Source organism: Carica papaya, chromosome 5, assembly GCF_054855325.1.
Source record: "Carica papaya isolate Zhongbai chromosome 5, ASM5485532v1, whole genome shotgun sequence".
In the NCBI taxonomy this organism is placed as follows: Eukaryota; Viridiplantae; Streptophyta; class Magnoliopsida; order Brassicales; family Caricaceae; genus Carica; species Carica papaya.
In genome coordinates this window covers 34,798,673-34,819,646 of record NC_142313.1, presented here as the reverse complement: position 1 = coordinate 34,819,646, position 20,974 = coordinate 34,798,673, and the positions used below count along the sequence as shown (strand labels likewise).

General features: G+C 35.9%; 2 protein-coding genes across 4 annotated transcripts; one reads left to right on the top strand and one right to left on the bottom strand.

The window, feature by feature from the left end:
* The first annotated feature begins 6,187 nt into the window (after positions 1 to 6,187).
* Positions 6,188 to 9,356, top strand: LOC110815212 (ADP-ribosylation factor). 3 transcript variants are annotated; one of them, XM_022042892.2, is made up of 7 exons: positions 6,188 to 6,328; positions 6,898 to 7,055; positions 7,783 to 7,853; positions 8,433 to 8,552; positions 8,692 to 8,810; positions 8,897 to 8,978; positions 9,070 to 9,356. In XM_022042892.2, exons 2-7 carry the CDS (start codon positions 6,908 to 6,910, stop codon positions 9,073 to 9,075), a joined length of 546 nt encoding a protein of 181 aa, XP_021898584.1. In that variant the 5' UTR covers positions 6,188 to 6,328; positions 6,898 to 6,907; the 3' UTR covers positions 9,076 to 9,356. The 3 variants fall into 3 exon arrangements, with proteins under 3 accessions (XP_021898584.1, XP_088076483.1, XP_088076484.1); XM_088220357.1 differs by having other exon boundaries at positions 8,897 to 9,155; XM_088220358.1 differs by having other exon boundaries at positions 6,277 to 6,418; positions 8,897 to 9,155.
* Positions 9,357 to 11,783: 2,427 nt separating this feature from the next.
* LOC110815228 (Pentatricopeptide repeat (PPR) superfamily protein) lies at positions 11,784 to 13,619 on the bottom strand. Its single transcript, XM_022042911.2, has one exon. The coding sequence runs from the start codon at positions 13,465 to 13,467 to the stop codon at positions 11,929 to 11,931; it is 1,539 nt and encodes a 512-aa protein (XP_021898603.1). The 5' UTR covers positions 13,468 to 13,619; the 3' UTR covers positions 11,784 to 11,928.
* Positions 13,620 to 20,974: the final 7,355 nt, after the last annotated feature.

Genomic DNA, 20,974 nt, shown 5'->3' with positions numbered 1-20,974 from the left:
CTGCCAAGTCAGCAGTCCTAACGAATCAAAGTACGTCGCGTGGCAACGCACACTTATGTCAGTGCCACGTGGGAGGCCACATGGGCGATCTGCGTGCCCTGCGAATGGACGGCCCATGATCGATCCCGCATGCGTGGAGGGCCCGAATTTGTCCCCCTTAGGCACGATCAAATGGTTGAGATCAATTGTGATGGACGGTCCATATTTATTTTCTCCTTAGACACAATCAGAAGCATGAGATCAATTGTGATGGACGGTACAGATCAATGCAGAATGGGTGTAAATACTTCGTGTTCCATGGGAACCCAAATCCTAACTGCCAGCCCTCGCCATATAAGAAAAATCAGGCGCCAAAGAAAAGAGGTCGACTGACGACCGCCGTTGCATCAGAGCTAGCGTCGACTGCCAAAAAATGTAAAAATTTCTCATACCAGTTCGAAATTCGATTCTGAGTATCCCTGTGGCCAAATTGGGGCAAGGGAGACGACGGGTAAGATAAAAACTGTGGGTAAAGCCCAGCAGAGCTGCCGCGGCCAAAATCCCAAAATTCCTCCGATGAGCCCCTTCTCAATTCCGTTTCACGTAATTTTTCAATCATTGTGCTCACCATCCTTTTCTGTACAAGTTAGCTGAAGAAGGAACCCCAGCCGTGAAGAAGGACTGGCAGAGCCGCCACACCCGAGTGACCCCCCGCTGGTAGGTTTAGTGTTTTTGGTAATTTTTCGGTCCACTAAGACCTCATAACGTATTTTTTCGCAAGGATACATATAAAGCCGGCCAAAACTAGCCAAAATCCAGCCTAGCTGAGGTAGACTGCCATCGTGGCAGCAGAGCAAGTGTCGGAGCACGGTGGCACAGTCGTGCTGAAACCCCAAATTTGGCCGAAAAGAGTTTTACACATCAATTTTAAATTTTTGAGGTATTTTTAGGTACGTGACGAGTGTTTTGAATTCTACAAAAAAAATTCAGGGAACTCGGTACCCGTTAGGAGGCGTGGTAGACAGTCGATGTCTCGAAATATTGATCCGGGTAAGGATCCCTCAACCTATTCTCTGTTATAGTAAATTGGAGTTTAACGATGTATAATTTTATATTTTTGTGAAAATTTAGAAAATCTTAAAAATAATTACAGGTCACTAGTGAAGGCAGAACCGGTTAGTTCATAATTATCTTTATTTTCTATTTATTTTCCTGTATTGGCATACTTACTTGATTTTCGTATAGTATATGTTTTTAATTTATAGTTTCAATGGTCTTATCGACTTATCTAGTTATTTTGGTTATATACCGTCGGCATAAATGTGATTTAATTGATATGTGAATGTAATATGAGATATTGGTATGCGTTTGTTGATTATTTGTTGATAAAAATCTGTATATGCAAGACTTATTGGGTGCCCAAGGAAATAGTAGATGGGCCCGGCACATAGAAAATCCTACCATGAACGTTATCTCAGTCGAACAGGGCTGGAAAGTCCTTACCAGAAAAGTTTGGGAGATATGGTTCACCCTCATATCAGATAGGGTATTGAGGTAATAAAATATTTGGCGTCCATTACCAGACAAGGTATAGGGATGATCGGTTAATCATAAAATTGGATATTGGGTTCACTAGTAAGGGGAGATATCCCTATGGACCTCTAGAGATACTTGTAAGCAGATAAGAAAAAAAACTTATTATCTCTTGTTCTCGTATGCGTAAAAGTGAAAAGTAGTATGGATATAAGTTTTCATAGGTTGTTTTTGAAAAATTCATTACGGTAAGTATCAAACAAATATTTTTAAATTTAAAAGTATTTAAATAAAAAAATGGCTCCTTTAGTTATTTTTTTATTTTTACCAATCTTTAGTTTTTTGTATATATAATTATTGTGATATTCTTACTGGACTAGTGTAGCTCATCTTTTCATTAACTATTTCAGATCAATAAGATCAGAATCCAGATCCCGATCAGCAAGAGGGTTGCGAGTAGTTCATCACCCAAACTCTCTTCAAGTGCTAGTGAAGGTTGTTCTAATGCACTTTTGTATTCACTCTTCTTTTCATTTATTTAATTACCGTTTGTCTTTTAAAAGGAATATTCTCGTAACTCTATTGGGTATTCTAAATTATTGTGTAAGAAATGTAAACTTTAACTCTATTAATCGATTTATTTAAGTTCTGGACTTTCACATAAAAATTGTTACGTGTTTGAATGTTTTAATAAACAACTAAAAATAATTTTACTTAATTAATTAAATTAATAAATTAATAAGAATTTTAAGTTACTAATTTATTTAATTAATCAAAAGTCATTCTTGGAGTTGTTTTTACAGTGTTCAAATATTGTCTTATTAGTTTTAATTTTTTTATTATAAGAAATAGAAGAAAGTCGAGTTTTTGAAAGAAATAAAAAATATTAAGAACTATATTGTAATAAAAATATATTAACGATCGAATTATAACATGTGTCAAATTTTAAAAATCAATTTGGTAATTTGTTCAAACACTATTATTATAACTCGTGAATTACTCGTTCTATTATAATTAAGTCTCAAAAATATTGTTATTATATTTTAATTCTTGATTTCGCATATTTTAAAAATATATGATCATTTTATGCAATAATGAATTATCTAATAGAACATTACATAAATTCTTTTTGTTTTACCAATATCTTATTTTTAATAAAAACTAAAAGTTATAAATTTATTTTATAAATGTTTCATATATCAAAGCAGTATAGTTTTCACCTTCTTAGACAAATTGATAGGTGACAAAAATTATTTCTATTTCATCAATACCTTGTTTTTAGTGAAAACTAAAAGTTTATTTCATGCATGTTTTAGAGGTCACGATAATGTAGCTTCCACCTTGTTAGACAAATTGTTATAAATTTAGATTATAGTTTAGTTTAAGTGTCAAATGATTCAAATTATTGCTCACATGTAATATATATTACCAGTATTACATGTTGATAGTAATTAGTAAAAGCATAAATGAAGAATTATAATATAATTATTGAGTATATAATATCATTAAATAGTCTTAATTAATTGATGTACATGTGTCACACCAAAAAAGTTATAAATTTTTTTGATTTTACTCATTTAGAGAAGATAAAAAATACAATAGCAATAATAATTTTTTTAAAATTTTTAATTCTTAATCCTAAGTAGAATAACTAATTTTTAAGCTATTTTTTATGTCATCCAAGTAGGAAAAAACTGTAACATCCACCAAAACCTTTTTTTTTTCTTCATTTTTTATAAATAAATATAATTATTTATTTATTTTATTATATTTTATTTTATTTTAATTTAATAAAAAAATAGAGTAAAAGTTATTAAGGATTAAATTGAAAATAATTTTCAGAAAAATGAGTGAAAAATTAGGTTCGGGGGGTATTTTTGAAAGAAACATCAGAAATCAGATGTCAAAATGCAATTTAAAAAAAATTTACCACGTCAGACAATCGGTCAGCAGTCCCGACCAACCAAGACGTGCTAAGTGGCAAAGGTACTGACGCGGGAGGCCACGCAGGGGGAGCCACATGGGCGATCCACGTGCGCGCGATCGAATGGCTGAGGCCCATTCCTGCGCGCACGAATGGCCGAAAGTGAATCGCAATAGATGGCCCAGATTGGATCGTGATGAACGGTCCAGATTCACTCCCTATTTAATCACGATTAGACGGTCCAGATCAAACGCGATGGACGGTTCAAATCAAAAGTGGATGGGTATAAATAACCTCATCCGCACCCAAACCCTAACCTTAGCCGCCAGAACCCATCGCCGGAGAAGATAACCCAGCCGCCAGGAAGCCGACTGCAGCCAACTGCCGCCACACCAGAACCCTTTCTGACTGCCAAAAAAGGTAAAAAAAATTTTTTTTTGGATGAAATTCAATTTTAAGCCCATTCATGGCCGAATCGGAATGAAAGAACCGACCAATTGGCCGAAAAACACTGACGAAGCCCGGCGGCGCCGCCGCAGCGAATTTCACAAATCGCCTCCGATGAGACCCTTTTCGATTCCCGTTTCACGTAACTTTTTCACCGTTGTAATTACTGTTTTCTTCTCTACACAAAAGAGAAACACCCAACCGCAACGTGAGCTGGAGGAGCCGCCGCACCGGAGAGCTCCATCGCTGGTGAGTTTCAATTTTTTGTATTTTTCGGCCCACCGAGGCCCTTTAGCGTGTGTGCTCGCAGGAATCAATATAAAATTGGCTGAAAACGACCGACCCAAGGCAAACCACCGCCGCGGGCGGCGGCATCGTCGCCGGAGCACGGCAGAGGCACCGTACTGGATTTTCGAAATTGGTCGAGTGAGCCTTGGGACTGATTTTGGGTTTATTTAGAACATTTGTAGGTACTATAAGCACGTTTCAGTTTTCGGAGAAAAAATTAGGAAAATCAGGGACCGACTCTAGGCGCAGTAAACTGTTTAACTTTTCAGTGTCAAATTGAGTAAGGACCCATCACCCTATTCCCTATCATAAAATTGAAGTTTAAATAAATAATAATACGGTATTTTATACAAATTAAATAGATGTGCATAACTAATTACAAATTGCTAATAGAGTCCAAACCAGACATTGTTCTTTGTTGATTAATTTTACAATCTAAAAGCATGATACTATCTGATTTATCTATTTTATGGTTTAAATGCATGTATTACTGTCTTACCTGACTACTATTTGATTTGGAATTTGAGACATGATTGTATTACCGGATGTATGTTTATTTATTTATGTGATTATGTTTAGTTTAATAATAGAGACTAAAGGAAAACATGAAAGGGGTATGATCAAATAAACAGATGGAATGACAGTCTTACTAGATATCCTGGGAAATGGTGGACCGACCGGGTACATAGGGAACCCTACCATGAATGTTGTCTCATATCGGACGGGTTATTGAGATTTAATGTCTTGGCACTCAGACCGGACGAGGTATGAGGACGACCTTGTAATTGAGATTGTTAAGAAAAATGGTTCATGTGTAGCGGGGACACCCCTATGAATCCCCATGGATACTAGTAGGCTAGTGAAATGAGAAACAGTTAATATTTGGTTTATTGTTAATGGATATGAATTTATGATATGTTCTATGTCGCTGATTGTTCATGAAGTTATGATTTGTATGGTATTATTGTCTCTATAGGTTATTTTCATAAATTCCACTATGGTTAGTGAACTGTAAATGGTTTTATGATCGATAAACGAATTTGCTAAATTTAGTGCTCTATTAGTTATTTTGATTTTATACCAATATTTGCTTCTGTGCAGGTGATATAGTGTGATATCCTTACTGGACTAGTGTAACTCATCCTTTATCTAACAATTTCAGATCAAGAAAATTTGGTTCCAGAGCCCGATCCGCAATAAGATTGCGAGTAGATGCTAGATACTTTCTATTTTCTATTATTTTTCTTATTTCTCATGTTTCTTTCAGAAAATTCGTTTTGTAATGTTGTTCAGTACTTTTAAGTTATTTTGTAAGGGATGTACACCTTAAAATTTTGTTTCGCTTCCGCACTTAAATTATTATATGTTTCCTTTTGAATTTCTAGGATCATTACAAAAATAATTTTACTATTTTACTAAAAATTCATTTAAAAATTATGTTTTGAAATAAGTTTGTAAAATTTGAAACTAAATTATAAAAAAAAATGGATTGAATTGTAAAGGATCATAGTTTGGTAATTTAATCAATAAAAAAAATTGTTATCTAGAAAAAGATTTAAAATCTTATAAATATAATTATAAATCTATATTTAATTCAACCAAAAGATCATACAAATTATATTAAGATGAAAAAATTGACTTTATTTAAAATTTTACTGAAAAATTAAAAATATATTTCAAAATGCACAATATGTTTTTTTTTAATTTTATATAAACTTGTTTTGTTAAAGAAAATTTTTCAGAATGTTCTAATTGAATTAGTATAAATTTAAAATTGACTTGCCCAAAAATTTTTAAACCATTACAACATATAATAAGGTATTTAAATTGAAAATGTCATTTCTGGAAATCGCAATCCTGAACAGGGAGATCAATGTTCCATTACCCAAACATTCACCAAAATACTCCGCGTGCTGCGTGCAGGCTAAGCATCGTTATAACGGCGTCATAAACGACTGACCAACCAACGGGCGTCGAATATGACGAAGCAATAATTTATTTAACAGCGTGATAACAGTTAAAAGGTTCTGTTTGGATCTATAAATTGGCGATCTGGAAGCCGTGTAAGCATTCAAGGACAGCACCTTTTGTTCTCGAGCGAGGGGGGCGCAGATCTCTTTTCTCTCCATCCACACAAAACCTTCTCATTTCTCTCTGGTAATTTCATTTTCCATTTCATCTTCTCTCCATCGTCAATGTTTTTCTAAAAGGGAAAAAAAATTCTCTTCCGATCTCATCAAATTGCCTGTAAGTTTAGCAAAATCAAGTTCTAGATTTGGATCTAAGTTTTGGCGTTGTTTTATATATTTTTTGTTGATCAATTTCTGGATTTTCAAAGTAGTGTTGTTTTCCTAAATCACCTTAGATTTTTATTGTTTTTGGTCATTTTGAATACTGATCTTAGTTTAGTGCATGCTATGGTATGGTAGTTGCAGGATCTATGTTTATGTTGTGAGGATTGTGCTTTTTGTTCTTATAACCATATCGTGCATGATGGATCTATGTCCGTATGATCAGAATTTTGTGATGTTAACTTAGATTCGGATGTAAAACACTTGGAAATGTGTTCGATTGAGCTAGATCTGTTGTGTATTAGGAGTCTTTAAAGGTTAAATCTGATTTTTGATATCTCCTTCGTGGTTCGGTTTCGATCGGTCCTGTTTATATGCTTTTGGGATTTTAGAAATGACGATATAACTTGATTTCGAATTTGTTGTTGCATCCAGACGCGTAAAGATGGGGCTGTCTTTCACCAAACTGTTCAGCAGGCTGTTTGCAAAGAAGGAGATGCGTATACTGATGGTGGGTCTTGATGCTGCTGGTAAGACCACCATTCTTTACAAGCTCAAGCTGGGAGAGATTGTCACCACCATTCCGACCATCGGTAAGTCCATGTATATGATGTTAGACATCTTTCATGACATTGTTGCTTTGATTTCTGCTGCAGATTGGCTTTTTTTATTTGATGAAAATTCCCAGGAATCTTAAGGATGTCAGTGGAATTTTTAGTATAGAACTTGTTTCATTTCTGTTAGGTGATATATTGCTCTTTGTAGGAAAATATTGTTTCCTTGTGCTTATAAATTGACATTGTTGGCCAGGGAATTTTCACTTCTCAGTTTCAGTAGCTATTTGGAATAAGTTGATAATGGTCTAATATTATGGTTTTCAAGTATCTTTAAGGCCAAAAGGAATTAATAATAAAAATTTTGTAAGTTAATTGAAGAATAAATTAATTTCGAAATCAATTTTTATTTCTAACTAGTTATCACATTTTTAAACTATTTTGAGAAATTTAATTGAATTAAATCACTTTGATTTGGGGAACACAAGCAAGAGGGTGAATGTGTTTTAATCATTTCTTTTCTCTTAAATCTCATGTTTAATTTCAGTTTTCAATGTATTGGTTTGAAGTTTATTCTTATTCCATCCATTTGCAATTCCTTTCAAAATGATTCTCATTGTTTGGAATAATTTTAAAATAAAAAATATGGAGTTGCCGCTAAATTCTGCTCTGTTTTTGGAATTCATTTTTCGAAACATAATTGATGCAATTTTGTTCTTGACCAGCAAACTGTAGTTGAAATTACACTGATGCGTTATCTGATCAGGATTTAATGTGGAGACTGTCGAATATAAGAACATCAGCTTTACAGTCTGGGATGTCGGTGGCCAGGACAAGGTATGTAGATTTAATATTGTTGGTGAACAGGACAGGGTATGTAGATTTAATATTGTTGGTGAACAGGACAATGTATATTGATTTATTTTATAATTAACATGCTTATTCACAAAGAGAGTGCTTATAAGGTCCCGTGCTGGTATAAAATTCATTTGCCAGCACTCTACAATATTATAAGCTAAACTCAAACTAGCCAGTATTTGTATTCTTAGGTTTGCCTTGAACAGAGGAGAATACTTGCTGGCTGACATTTTTCAGTCCAGTGGGCAAATGTTGTTAGTCAGATGATGAAAATGTCTTGACATTTTTCATCAGGGTAATGCAAGAACACAACTTATGTGGACAAAATTTTGCTTATGCACAACCTAGTTCCAGTCTCGTGTTCAGTGGCTTGACATTACCAAAAGTTGACAATCACATTGAGTTCCTTTTTTTGTTCTTATTTTCATTTTTGGCTGTTAAACTGTTTTAATTTTCATTCACCAAAGGCACTATTTCAAAATTTCTCTTATTTAAGCAAGCTTTGGAAGTCGTTCCAGTTTCCTTTTTCTCAAATACTTGGCTACTCTGTTTTGACAGATCCGTCCCTTGTGGAGACACTATTTCCAAAACACACAAGGACTTATCTTTGTGGTTGATAGCAATGACCGAGACCGTGTGGTTGAAGCTAGAGATGAGCTGCACCGAATGTTGAATGAGGTGTGGATGGGGGAGTTATGGAAATTCTGTTTGTTTGTGCAAATGATTAGACTAAGCCTATCATCTTGAAAATTTTAAATATTTTAAAGTGGATATGATAAGTAGTCTGTGCTGGTTAATAGTAGCAATTGTTTCGCAGGATGAACTGAGGGATGCTGTGCTGCTAGTATTTGCAAACAAGCAGGATCTTCCTAATGCAATGAATGCTGCTGAGATAACTGACAAGCTTGGCCTCCACTCACTCCGTCAACGACACTGGTAACATTGCTTATAACCTCTCCTGCACTTTCCCCCAGTTGTTAAGTTCGTTTTGGCAGCAGACTGACTGTATTAGTTGATTACAGGTACATCCAGAGCACATGTGCTACATCTGGAGAAGGGCTCTACGAGGGTCTGGACTGGCTCTCCAACAATATCGCAAACAAGGTAGATTTTTGATCACTCGATATTGACATTGGATTTTGGATGAGTAAGGTGACTTGTATTTGATTAATTTGGAATGATTTTGGTGATGCAGGCATAGATGAGATGAGATGATTGGTTCAAAGTCTTGGGTGGCTACTGGATTACATAGTTTAAGAAGGGTTCTGTTGTGTTCTGGGTTTTTTTTTTTTTTTTTTTTTTTTTTTTTTTTTTCTTGTTAAATTGTTAAGCGTTGTGACCTGTTTTTGCCGTGTTTGTTATTGACCTTGCAAAACATTACAATTTGTTTTCGTGTAGTTTCAGAATAATTCATAAATTTTTGTCCTTCCCGTATGATGATGGCATTGGGTGGATAAAAATTTCCCTTGTTTCTTCTTTTTACCTTGCGATATATTCTTTGTTCATTATGACGGGTGGGAAAATCACAAGTTAAGCTTCAACCTTGTCTGGGTAGTTCGGCTATTTTAGCCTAACTAACGTTAAATGAAAGTCCGTAGTGGAGACAATACATTGATTCTATTTTATTTTTGATAAAGCCTGTTTTTGACGTGCAGAAAAGAAAGTCAATTCAACGATAATTAGTTTAAAACTGAGAGGAAATTTTTTATTCATTGTTGAATTGAAATTAGAATTGCAAATTGATAGATTAATTTCTCTCATAAGTGAGAATTAAATATTTGAACGAAGTTATTTATTGATTTTGAGTTAGTAGTCTGATTTATTATTAATATTTTATTTGCTATTCATTCATTCATATACTTACACTTGAAATCATTTATTATTGAATTGGACAGTGAAGGATAAAAATTGAAATTCACACTTGCTCTTGAAATCATTTATTACTGAATTGAATCATCAACTGGAAGACTCCATTCCTTTCTCTTTGCTTACTGTGCTATTCTGTTACTCCCCCCCCCACCCTCGTCCTAGTCCTATAGATAACCTTTCCCCTCTTCTCCTTCTTACTAAAGATCTGGCAGAAAGAGGAGATCCCCTTGCAAAGAAACAAGGTTTAGCTTCTTCTGCACAAGAGTTCCGATCCTTTAGATCCAATGCAACAAGATCAGCTGCTTTCTCCGGCTCTCTGACCTTGAAACCTTTTAGTTTATCTAGTCAGAAGAAGAGAGTACTCTTATCAATAATTAACTAAATGTATAGATTTCAAATTAAAAGCGAGATGAAACAATTGATGAAATTGTAGGCTGAATCCATTTCTGTTGGATTGCATAACATCAGAGTTGGTTGAGTTGGTTGGCTGGTGTGTACAACCTGCATTTCGTCAAGTAAAAGTACTAATGGTGGCCACATACCTTCTAAGCAACCCGTTGGAAGGGTTTGCATCTTCATTCATACTGTTTCCCAAAGGTGCCGTCCGCGCTTATACTTTACTTTCTAGTAAAGGAACCCTAATATTTTACCTATATTCTAAATATTATGATGCAGAATCTATGGTTAATAATACAATCTGAATTCACACATTTATATTAAGTATAAAAATTTAATTTATAAAATAAACTCTCTCTATTTACCCACAATCAACCTGTGATTGGAATTAAAATAATAAAGATAAACGAATTGATTAAAATATTATAAAAAATATCTTGATAAATTAATATCAACTAAAGAAAAAAAAAAAAAAAGGGCACAAATTGTCTTGATAAGTAGACACTAATTCTTTCTACAACAAGAATGTTAAAGAAACCACATAAGTAGCACACTTAATTAATTGAACTTGACTTGAATGAATATAACAAATGCATGAGAGCTATTTATAGATGTAGGCCGAGAGAATTACAATAGACATTGAACTCCTAAATGATCTATGATGTTTATCTTTAATGCTTATCTAGGACTCCTAAAACAATAAATGCAAACATGTTAAAATACATAAATATGGACCCGTTACTCTTGAATGTAATGCTTGGAATCTTCAAGGATATGACCAACCATATTTTGTTGGAGTAGAGTGCTCAGCAATAACTTCTTCTTGGAGTAGAGTTTCGGTTATGGAGATAACATATAAAATCCAACCAAGTTGTTGTAAGAGAAAAGCTCTTCTTGAAAAAACTGAGCAGGAGAATTGGCCAAGAAGAGGTTGGGGATAAGTTCCTTTGATTCTCCACATGTTCAATATATTTTACACATGTTTGATACGCTTTTGGAAGAGCAGAGTTCAGCTAGGAGACTTTGAGAAGATGCGAGGCCTTCCAATTGCTTGATTCCCGAGAGTCCATGATTTTGTGGACTCTTAGTGTTGCCAATTGAGACTCTTAGTGTTGCCAATTGTGATGAGATGAAGGAGAAAAATCCTCATGAGTGAGAGAAAATTTCTCACGGGTGAGAGAAAATTTCTCACGGGTGAGAGAAAATTTCTCATGAGGAATCAGCCATTTGCCCTTAATTTGTAGGACATTGCATGGCCGGCTCTGCCTTCGGCCAAATGGTCTTGGATTTCCTCTTTTGTAGGCTTCCAACTTTGGCCCAAACGCCTTGATCTCCACTTGGATAGCCATGCCGCCTTGATCTCCACTTGGACAGCCCATGCTGCCTTGAATGGGATGCATCATAGGCTTTTCTCTATGTGGACTTTGCTCAACTTGAATTGGGTCTTGATTTCCACCTATACGGACCTTGCCGTGAGGATTTCCCTTTGAATGGATCTTGCCGTGACCTTCATTATTCATGAGGCCTAAACCGTGACCTCTTAAGCTCATGAGGCCATGATTTCCTTTGTGGACGAGAGCCTTCTCATTTCCTTGAGCTCCCTTGTGGCCTAGTGTAATTTGGCCCACTTTGGTCTCTATCACATTAAGCATGAGCCATTACAACACAAGTTACTGAGTTCTGAAAAGCTTTTCCTTCATCATGCCATACATACTTATAGATGCCTTGACATAATTTTTTCCTCTCTCCCAATCAAATCTAAATCCTGTGATTGGATCCCTTTGAATTATTAGCATGGCAATGAATCCATTTCTCTTGTATTCCAATGGTTATGTTCTTTTTCAGGAACTTTATACCAAGGCCCAAAAATAGCCATCTTGTTCGTCAAGTTCTCAAGGGCCTCACGCTTGTTTGCCAGTTCCATAAGCACCTTGATCCTTCTAAAAGCAACAAAGCTTGGTTTATGCCCCTTTTCAAGCATCTCCAAGAAACATTCCTCTGCTTCCACCAGCTTCCCCAAATCACAAAGCAAATCCAACAACACATCAGACACCAAAGTATACGATCCAAAACCCTTCTCCACCATGTCCTTCCATAAACACAGTGCCATCTCCACATTCTCTTGCCTCCTAGATAACCTTATCATGAACATACAAGACTGTGTATTCGGTAGGCACCCAGCATTCATCATCTTTTCATATAAATCCCATGAGCTTCTCAAATCATTCGACCAGTAAAAAACCCGAAAGAACAGATTGTAGGTAGTGGCATTTGGGCTCAAACCTTTCCTCAGCATCTCATCCATCAACTTATGAGCATCACCAAGCCTCTTCGCAATACAGTAGTTTCTAATAGCAGCATTATAAGCTGCAACATCTGGGTAACATCCATACTCCTTAATTTCCTTCAAAACATCTCTGGCTTTATCAGGCTGACCCACTAACCCCAATCCCCCAATTATGCTTGTATATGTGATGACATCAGGTGATATATCCTCCTCACGCATTTTATCGACCACCTTGTAGGCTTTCTCTATCTCTCTGCCCTTGCAATACACATCAATCAAAGAATTATATGAAACAATATCAGGTTTCACTCCCATCTCCTTCATCTCCCCAAAGAATCCTTCTGCCTCTTCCGATGATTTCCAACCGGACAAAAGTATGTTAAACGTCTGTAAATCGGGTCGGAAATCACGCTTCAAATTATGATAAACATTTCTAGCATCAGACATGCTCTTCTCTTGACACAAAGTCCTCAGCAAAGCATTAAAACAGGTTGTATCAAACACTGAAATCAGCTTCTTGAACTTCTTAAAGGACTCCACTGTCTGCCTAACCGAGCAAACCTTTGCAATCCTACCTAAAACCACTTGCAATGTCCGTGGAGATATCAAGTCTCGATCTTTCCTCTTCGTATCAATCAAAACCTCCCAAATTTGATCAAACTTGCGGCTTCTACCTAATATATAAAGCATCGTATCCAAAGAAAACGCAGTATGATAAAACCCCCTTCTATTCGCCGTGTATTCAAAAAATTCTAAGGCCTGTAAGGGATTGCCATGGCTAAACCTGACCCTTTTCAGTACTTCATCGATCAAATCATTGGAGAGGAAAACCCCACTTGATTCCAACGATTGCTTCAAGTTATCAGATGAGAAAGAGCTGGTGACGATGCGGAAGACAGTATCCACGTCGTCGTTTACATGAGATAGTTGATAAGAGGAGAGCAGTCTAGAAAGAAGCGAAGTTGGGTTTCTTGGATGAGTTTTGAAAGAGAGAGATGGGAGTGGAGAAGCATACCGTGAAAGAATCTTGATGATCACCATAGCCTGTAGATATTGCAATCAAGCGAGGTTCTTTTTCTGCGTTTTCGATTTGGATCAAGTTGGATTGCAGAAGAGATACGCAGAAGCTCAATTTTGAACCGGGCCCTTGGACAGTTAGCAGCTAGGTTTAGCTCTCAGGTCGCGATGTAAGGTACTTTTTGGCGGCACGAAATTTGGATTACTTAGAAGGGTCAATCTTTAAACAATATTTTAACAATGAATTGGTTCTTTAATCTTTTGGTTCAAGCTGCCTACAAAACTTATATTAGTGAAAAAGTCCTTTTTTGCTATGTTTAAGTTTACAAACAGCCTATTTTACCTGTTTTGAAAAGACTCTTAGCTTTCATAGACAATAAGATTGTAAGAGGGTTTCTTAAGATCTTAATGAAGCAACAGAATTAATTTCTGTAGTTCTACAAAAATTTCTCTTCTTCCTCCACTCTCTTATGCTCTTGTTTTCTCTTTTTTTATTGTTTAGTTGTATTTTTTCAAACTTCAATTCTCTTCGATTTTTACTTCCACTCTTCTAAACACATGCTGTAACTATTATCAGATAATACACACATATAACTAACAAGTGGTATAAGAGCTTATATGCTCTTTGAGTGAGCAAAAGCTAGAAACTTTTGTAATTGTAAAACCATTTAAAGCCATAATTTATTGAACATAACTTTGGGTAGTCTATGAAACATTTCTCCACCAGTTTCTAAAAGAGAAAACTATTAATTTTGTTGCTAGAATGAAAGCTCTTCTGAAAGGGATGAATCTACGAAAAGATGTTGAAGTTGAAGATAATATTCCTTGGATTAAGAGAAAACCCGATCATGAATCAAATGAAGCATCATATGAAGGAAGTAACAAAAAAGTACAAGACCCTTTTCCTTAATTCACTTAGCTCTATCTAAAGTAATATTTATAGGGATATGTTGTGTGAAACAGATAATGAAGTTTAAGACAAAACTAAGGATGAATGCCAAAGAAGTGAGAAAATAACGAAAATATAAATAATTAAACCTAATGAAAGAGTTTCAAATCCTTAAGATGAGTGATTCAAAATTTGTAAATGATTTCACAGATAGGGTGATGAAGGTTATAAACCAAGTACAGTTATTTAGAGAAGAGTGGAGGGAAAGGTGCTTGTAAGTCTCTTGGAGAGATTTAAAGTCAAGATCTCCTCTCTTGAAGACTAAGGCTTTTTCAAGATTACTTTAATAGAATTGGAGAATGTCTTAAAAGCAACCAAGCAAAGGAGATACTTGATGAATAATAAAGCTACCGATAGAGTTTTCCTCATGAAAAACAAGTAACAACTTAAGAAAATAAGATTGGAGGTAGAACTAAAGCAAAGGAGAAACAAAAAGGCAGCAAAAGAAATGAAGGAGAAGCGAAAAAATTTTTACCTTTATCCAAATTGCAAGAAAACCAATAATTTGGACAAATATTTTTATTTTGAGCTTGGACTGCACTACAAGTTCCTTAAACTTTTAGACATATGAAAAATATATAGAAAGGCAAAAAAATATAACATGAACCGAGGCTCAAGTTACATAAATAAATAATATAATGAGACGTTGTTAGTAGCTACTTGTTACTCAACCGACACTTATATTAATTTTTGGCTAATTGATAATGGATGAGGTTATCGTATATAACGCTCCTTTTTTTTTTTAATTTCTTTCCACGGCGTAGGATAAATAAACTCATGACCCTACACGTAAATTCTCATGTCAATTTCATCACTCATAAAGAACCTTGTCCACAGTTTATTGTCAAACCCAATGAAAACGTACAATTCCACATACACATCAAATGACCACACCATATCATACATATCCAACAAGTCAATATCCACACAAAGCGAAACTGTCACATATTACAATCCACCCCAAGGAAACCCTTGCCCTGTGGCGCTAAAGACTAGGCTCCGTAACCAGCAACTCAGATCCCAGCTCCATCCCTACTTCATCTGTTAATGACAAGAAGTGAGTTCATATACTCAATACGATAAAAATTCAAGTTGCAGGCATAACATGCAGTGATAAGACATTCAGTATGTATATATGCATCTCTCTTACACTCCCCAAGCCATACCCTAAAATCCCCCTACAACTAGCCATCATTAACTTACCCCTGATAGACCAGCTAATCATGTCACACACAACAACAACAAATTCTATACCCACACAAGAATCCCTAAGTATACCACCTACCTCTTGCCTCAATACTACTCTCGTAAAATATTTTTTTTCCCCTCAACCCTAATAGGCCACCCACACACACAAACACCACTACCTCACATCACCAACATCGGCGACTCAAATTCCACACCTTGACCCCAACAGGCCACGCACGCCTACAAATACCATTACCTCACGTCACCAACATCGGCAACTCATATTCACTCCTCCACCTCTCGACCCCAATGGGCCACCTACATACACGATCATTGTTTCTGCACGTCACCAGCAATAGGGACCCATACTCATCCCTCAACCACTCGACCCGATCAGGCCACACACTCACACGAGTACTATTATCACACGTCACCAACATTGGCGACCACGTACTTACTCCTCTACCTCTCGACCTTATTAGGCCACACACACACGCACCAGTATACTCACCCCTCAACCACTCAACCCGATCAGGCCAGACACTCACACGAGTACTATTATCACACGTCACCAACATCGGCAACCACATACTTACTCCTCTACCTCTCGACCTTATTAGGCCACACACACATGCACCAGTACTATTATCACACGTCACCAACATCGGCGACCACGTACTTACTCCTCTACTTCTCGACCTTATTAGGCCACACACACACGCACCAGTACTATTATCACACGTCACCAACATCGGCGATCACGTACTTACTCCTCTACTTCTCGACCTTATTAGGCTACACACACCCTGACACTTCTCGCATACGCCGGTGATGTTCCCTTGCCAACCTTTAAACATACAACAACTATACCAGCCTATCTCCCCTCACTACACTCCCACTACACCACTACCAACACGCCCCTACTCTCCCACCCTACACCACACTCACCACTCCCCTCCTGTGTCACCCCAACCTCTAGCAGCTACACACTCCTCCCCCTCTAAACCTACCTCTTCCCACTGTCATCAAACGCCTCTTCCTTCAGCCTAGTCTCCTCTCCCAGACCGAGTCCTATTCCATGGTCCCCTCCATCGCACTGTCTGGACTCTTATCTCCCTCACCATCCCCATGCCCCGCCTCATTATTCTTCTGTCTCCCCCGTAGTTGTCCGAAGCATCCTGACCCACACTGTCACCATTCCCATACTCCTCCCTCTAACTGGACACTCACCAAAGATCTTCTTTCTACTCTAGCCGCTCACTCCCTTCGCACCCCCGCTCATGTATACAACTCTCTTCAACATCTCGGACCCCCCCACACACGCCAAACTCCTCACTCACTCTTCCTCTCGGTGGCCTTTCCTCTGTACACGCACTCTCCTCACACAACCTCCACTCTCTCCCACAGATCTCCCGTACGCCCCAACGACGCCATCTTCTCCTCCCCACGGTCTCCTCCACGAACGGCTCCGCCATTTCGTCCTACACTCCACCTCTCAGCTCCGTCAAGCAACTTACTGATTACCTGGCCTCCGCAACCTGCAAATCACATCATAACTCACACAATACCTACACAACTCAAGTTTTTACCGTACCTCCCATCTCCATTTTCCTTCCTCTTACCGATCGCACCGTTCACCGTCCGCGGCCTTCTTCTCTTTCCCTTCTCGCTCCTCTCCGCTCTGACTCCCCTCTCTCTCTCTTCTGGAACCTTCTTCCCTCTTTTCTTTCCTCTTTCCCGCTCTTTTCTTTCCCTGTTTCCCTTTTTTTTTTCCCTTCCTTCCTTCCCGACCCCCATTTATATCCTACCAGCTCATTCAAAATGAAGTCGTTTTTTTCCTCTCCAAAACGACGTCGTTTCCCCCCTCCCAAAACGACGTCATTTTTCCCGCTTCAAAACGACGCCGTTTCCTCCAACAAATTTTTCTTTTTTCCAGTTATTACATCTTATCACTATTGATCAAGGACTAGTTGAAATGCTCGACAGAACCTGTAATTCTAATGTCAAAATTGGTAATAGGTACTAAAGTGATTTCTAATATTTTTTTGGTACTTAGATTAGATTAAAATTTATTTAGTGTTAGATAAATGTTAGAGAAGTATTCCTTGGTATTTAATAATGATACACTCATAATATATATTATAGTGCCCAAAAATTGATAAATATGAAAATGAAAAATAGGAGGTTCAGTTTGTATTAGATTCATGCAAAGTCTCATGTAGGAGTCATAGAAGATGATGATTTATAGAATAAGAGATTTAGGCATTATAATTTATAATCTCTCTAGGGCTTATAAAAAAAAGACTCGTGGAGAACATATTTGAAATCAAGAAAAATATTAGTGCCTGTAAAGTATGTGAGCTTGGAAAATATAAAGTAAGCTTGGTTTCCCAAAAAATAAAACTTGAAAGACCATAAGAAAGTTAATCCACACTGATTCTATAGTCCCATGCGTAATAGTTCTTTGAGCGAAAAAATATATTTCTTGATTTTCATTGATAATTCTACAAGGTTTTCTTAGGTGTACTTGATAAAGCAAAAATATGATATGTTTGATTCATTTAAGAATTTTAATGCTTTGGTAAACAAAAAAAAAGTAGATAAAAGATTCAAGCTTTGAGAAAAGATAATAGAAAAGAGTTTACAAATGAAAGTTTAACAAATTATCTTAGAAAAACTAGAATTATTCATTAATTAACAGTTCCTTACATATCTTGATAAAATATGGTAAGTGAGAGGAAAAATAGGATCATAATGAAGATGCTAAGATCATTGCTTGGGAATAAGCTATAAAAAAATTTTTGGTGAGAAATTGTCACCATGCTTGATGTGAGCACAGATAGCCAGAACTATTTCAACAACCATCCAAGGCTTGAGGCCATAGGTTGGATTATCGAAAGAAAGTTTCAATAGACCAAACTTGTCCAAGAGAAGTTACAAGTGGCCATGAGGAAGATCCATGCGGTCAAGAGGATTTATGCGACAATGTTTATTCTAATGAAGCTCTATGGGAAAAATGTCTAAATAAAAAATAAAGTAGATTGACCCATAAACAAAGGCCATATGAAGAGAATAAAGCCAAGAAAGGTGTGGACATCACAAATGATGGACTTGTACCACTTGAAAGGAGTATCATGATGTTTAGTGGGCCTATTATAAGAGTACGGGGGCAAGATATATAAACAAACTTTTCAAAATTTTGTCCAATGATAAATAAGTGAGGAAAAAAAGCTTGGACTAAGTATAAAAGCCCACAAGGGAAGTAGAATAAACCCATTCGACCAAGGGCAAAGGTGTCCATACATCCTCATCTTAAATGAAGGAAGTAGCCGAGAAAAACATGTGAGAGATTTTTTTCTCAAGTAAGAAATATTTCTTTCCTTTTTTCTTTCACCCCAAATCAGCAACTAAAATCTAATAATTCAATAAAATCCAACCATACCTTTCTAAACGAGTTATTTAAATATGTGAAAAGATCATAAACAAATTCATAACATCATGGACGAATTCACAAGATCATTGACAGATTTATTTTCTTAAGGAATTAATAAATATTTATTAAATTAAGAAACCTTTAAGAGATTTTATTTAAATTAAGAAATTTTAATATATCTTTTTTAAATTAAGAGATATGCTAGAGATCTCTCATATTTTAAATCCACATTATATTTAATTCTGGAATCTTTCCATGGACGTCAATATTTCAACAATATTAAAAAGAGATCTTCTTTAGTTCAAGATAGACAACTATATTTTTATTAATTAACATTATTTTCTTAATTTTGTAAATTATTATTTTCTTAAAAATGTAATTGTAATTAATCAGGATATTTTCTTTTCTTATATTTTACTTAATTTACAACATAGACCTCAAGAGTTGAATTTAAAATTCAAGTTCGAAATCAATAAAATACAAAGTTTTTTACCTTTTCAACTAGTGATATTTTCTTTAATTTAATAAGGAATTGACATCTACTTATTAAAATAATTTATGATACTTTTATCAATCTATTTTTCTTGAATTGATTTTAAGGTATCAAGATTTTTCTTGTGGCATTTTAAAACGTTCTTTTATCTTTATTACCTTATTTCTAATCACAGGTTATTTGTTGTTTAAGTAGGAAGAGTTTATTTAGGGACTAAATTTTGATATTAATTAAAAATTGTATGAGTTTTGAATTGTACGGTTGATCATGTGTTCTATATCAATAACTGTGGATTATTGAATAAATTGTCAACTAAAGTCTTGAAAGACAACATTATTTAAAACTTGGCATAACTCAAAACTAATTGTAGAATACTTAAAAGTGTTTCGTAATGTTTATGTTTATAACTCAAGAGAGACAACTTAAAAGAGAAAACACAGATTGATACTTGTTGGGAAGTAACAGCACTACCAAGGGACTATAGAGTGTAACAAACCAATAAGGTGATGGTGGCTAGAGATGTGAAAGTTGATGAAGAGCGTAGTAGAATTAGGACAAGAAAGAAGCAAAAATCTCAAGAAATTAATGTCTTAAGAGACAATAAAGAACTCAACAAGCACACTAAAGAAGATAACCAATAAATCATTCTAAAAGGAAGAATTCATGAAAGAGAGAGCAATCATTTTCTATTATGTAAAGAAAATTAGAGATGATTTGCAAAAGAAATTTCAATCCCATTTTTTACAAGGAGGTGGGAATTAATCTCATTCTTTTATCAATATTTGTGGAGAAACGTGACCACAACTTCTGGAAATTTACAAAATTTGATCACTTCAACTTCTTCCAAGTAACTTCCGCATCAATGCAGTGGAAGAAATTACTAGGAATACATAGTAGCAAACTGTTGATCGAAAGCAAATAAGCTTCAAAGGAGGCTCTGTGAATGAGAGAACTTAGAGAGAGAAAGTTGATGAGAGAGAGGGATAGCAAAACAAAGCAAGGTTATGCAACAGCCTCTGTTTTGCTGTTTTGAAGGGGCGTGCCTTTTTTTTGGAGAGAAGGAGTAGTTCTCTTCTTTTATTTCATCATATATATATATATATAGGAATACAAATTTAAACAGATTACATCAACTAACCGATCAAATCAGATCGCCCGAAATCCATGCATACACGTCGCATGGTGTTTTTCGTATCCTACCGTGAAACAACTTCACAGTGGATTTTCTTTTTTGAATTTAAACTCAACAAGAAAAAAAAAACATTAAATTTAACACTCCCCCTTAATGATTTTTTTCACCAATCCCTACCTTTTCCCGCAATTCCTCAAATTTAGCTTTAGACAGGGCCTTGGTTAGAATGTCCGCAAGCTGATCATCAGTGGAGCAATGTATCAGCTTTATTTCTTGATTCCTCTCAGCCTCACGTATAGCATGATACTTAACGTTGATGTGTTTAGTTCTCCCGTG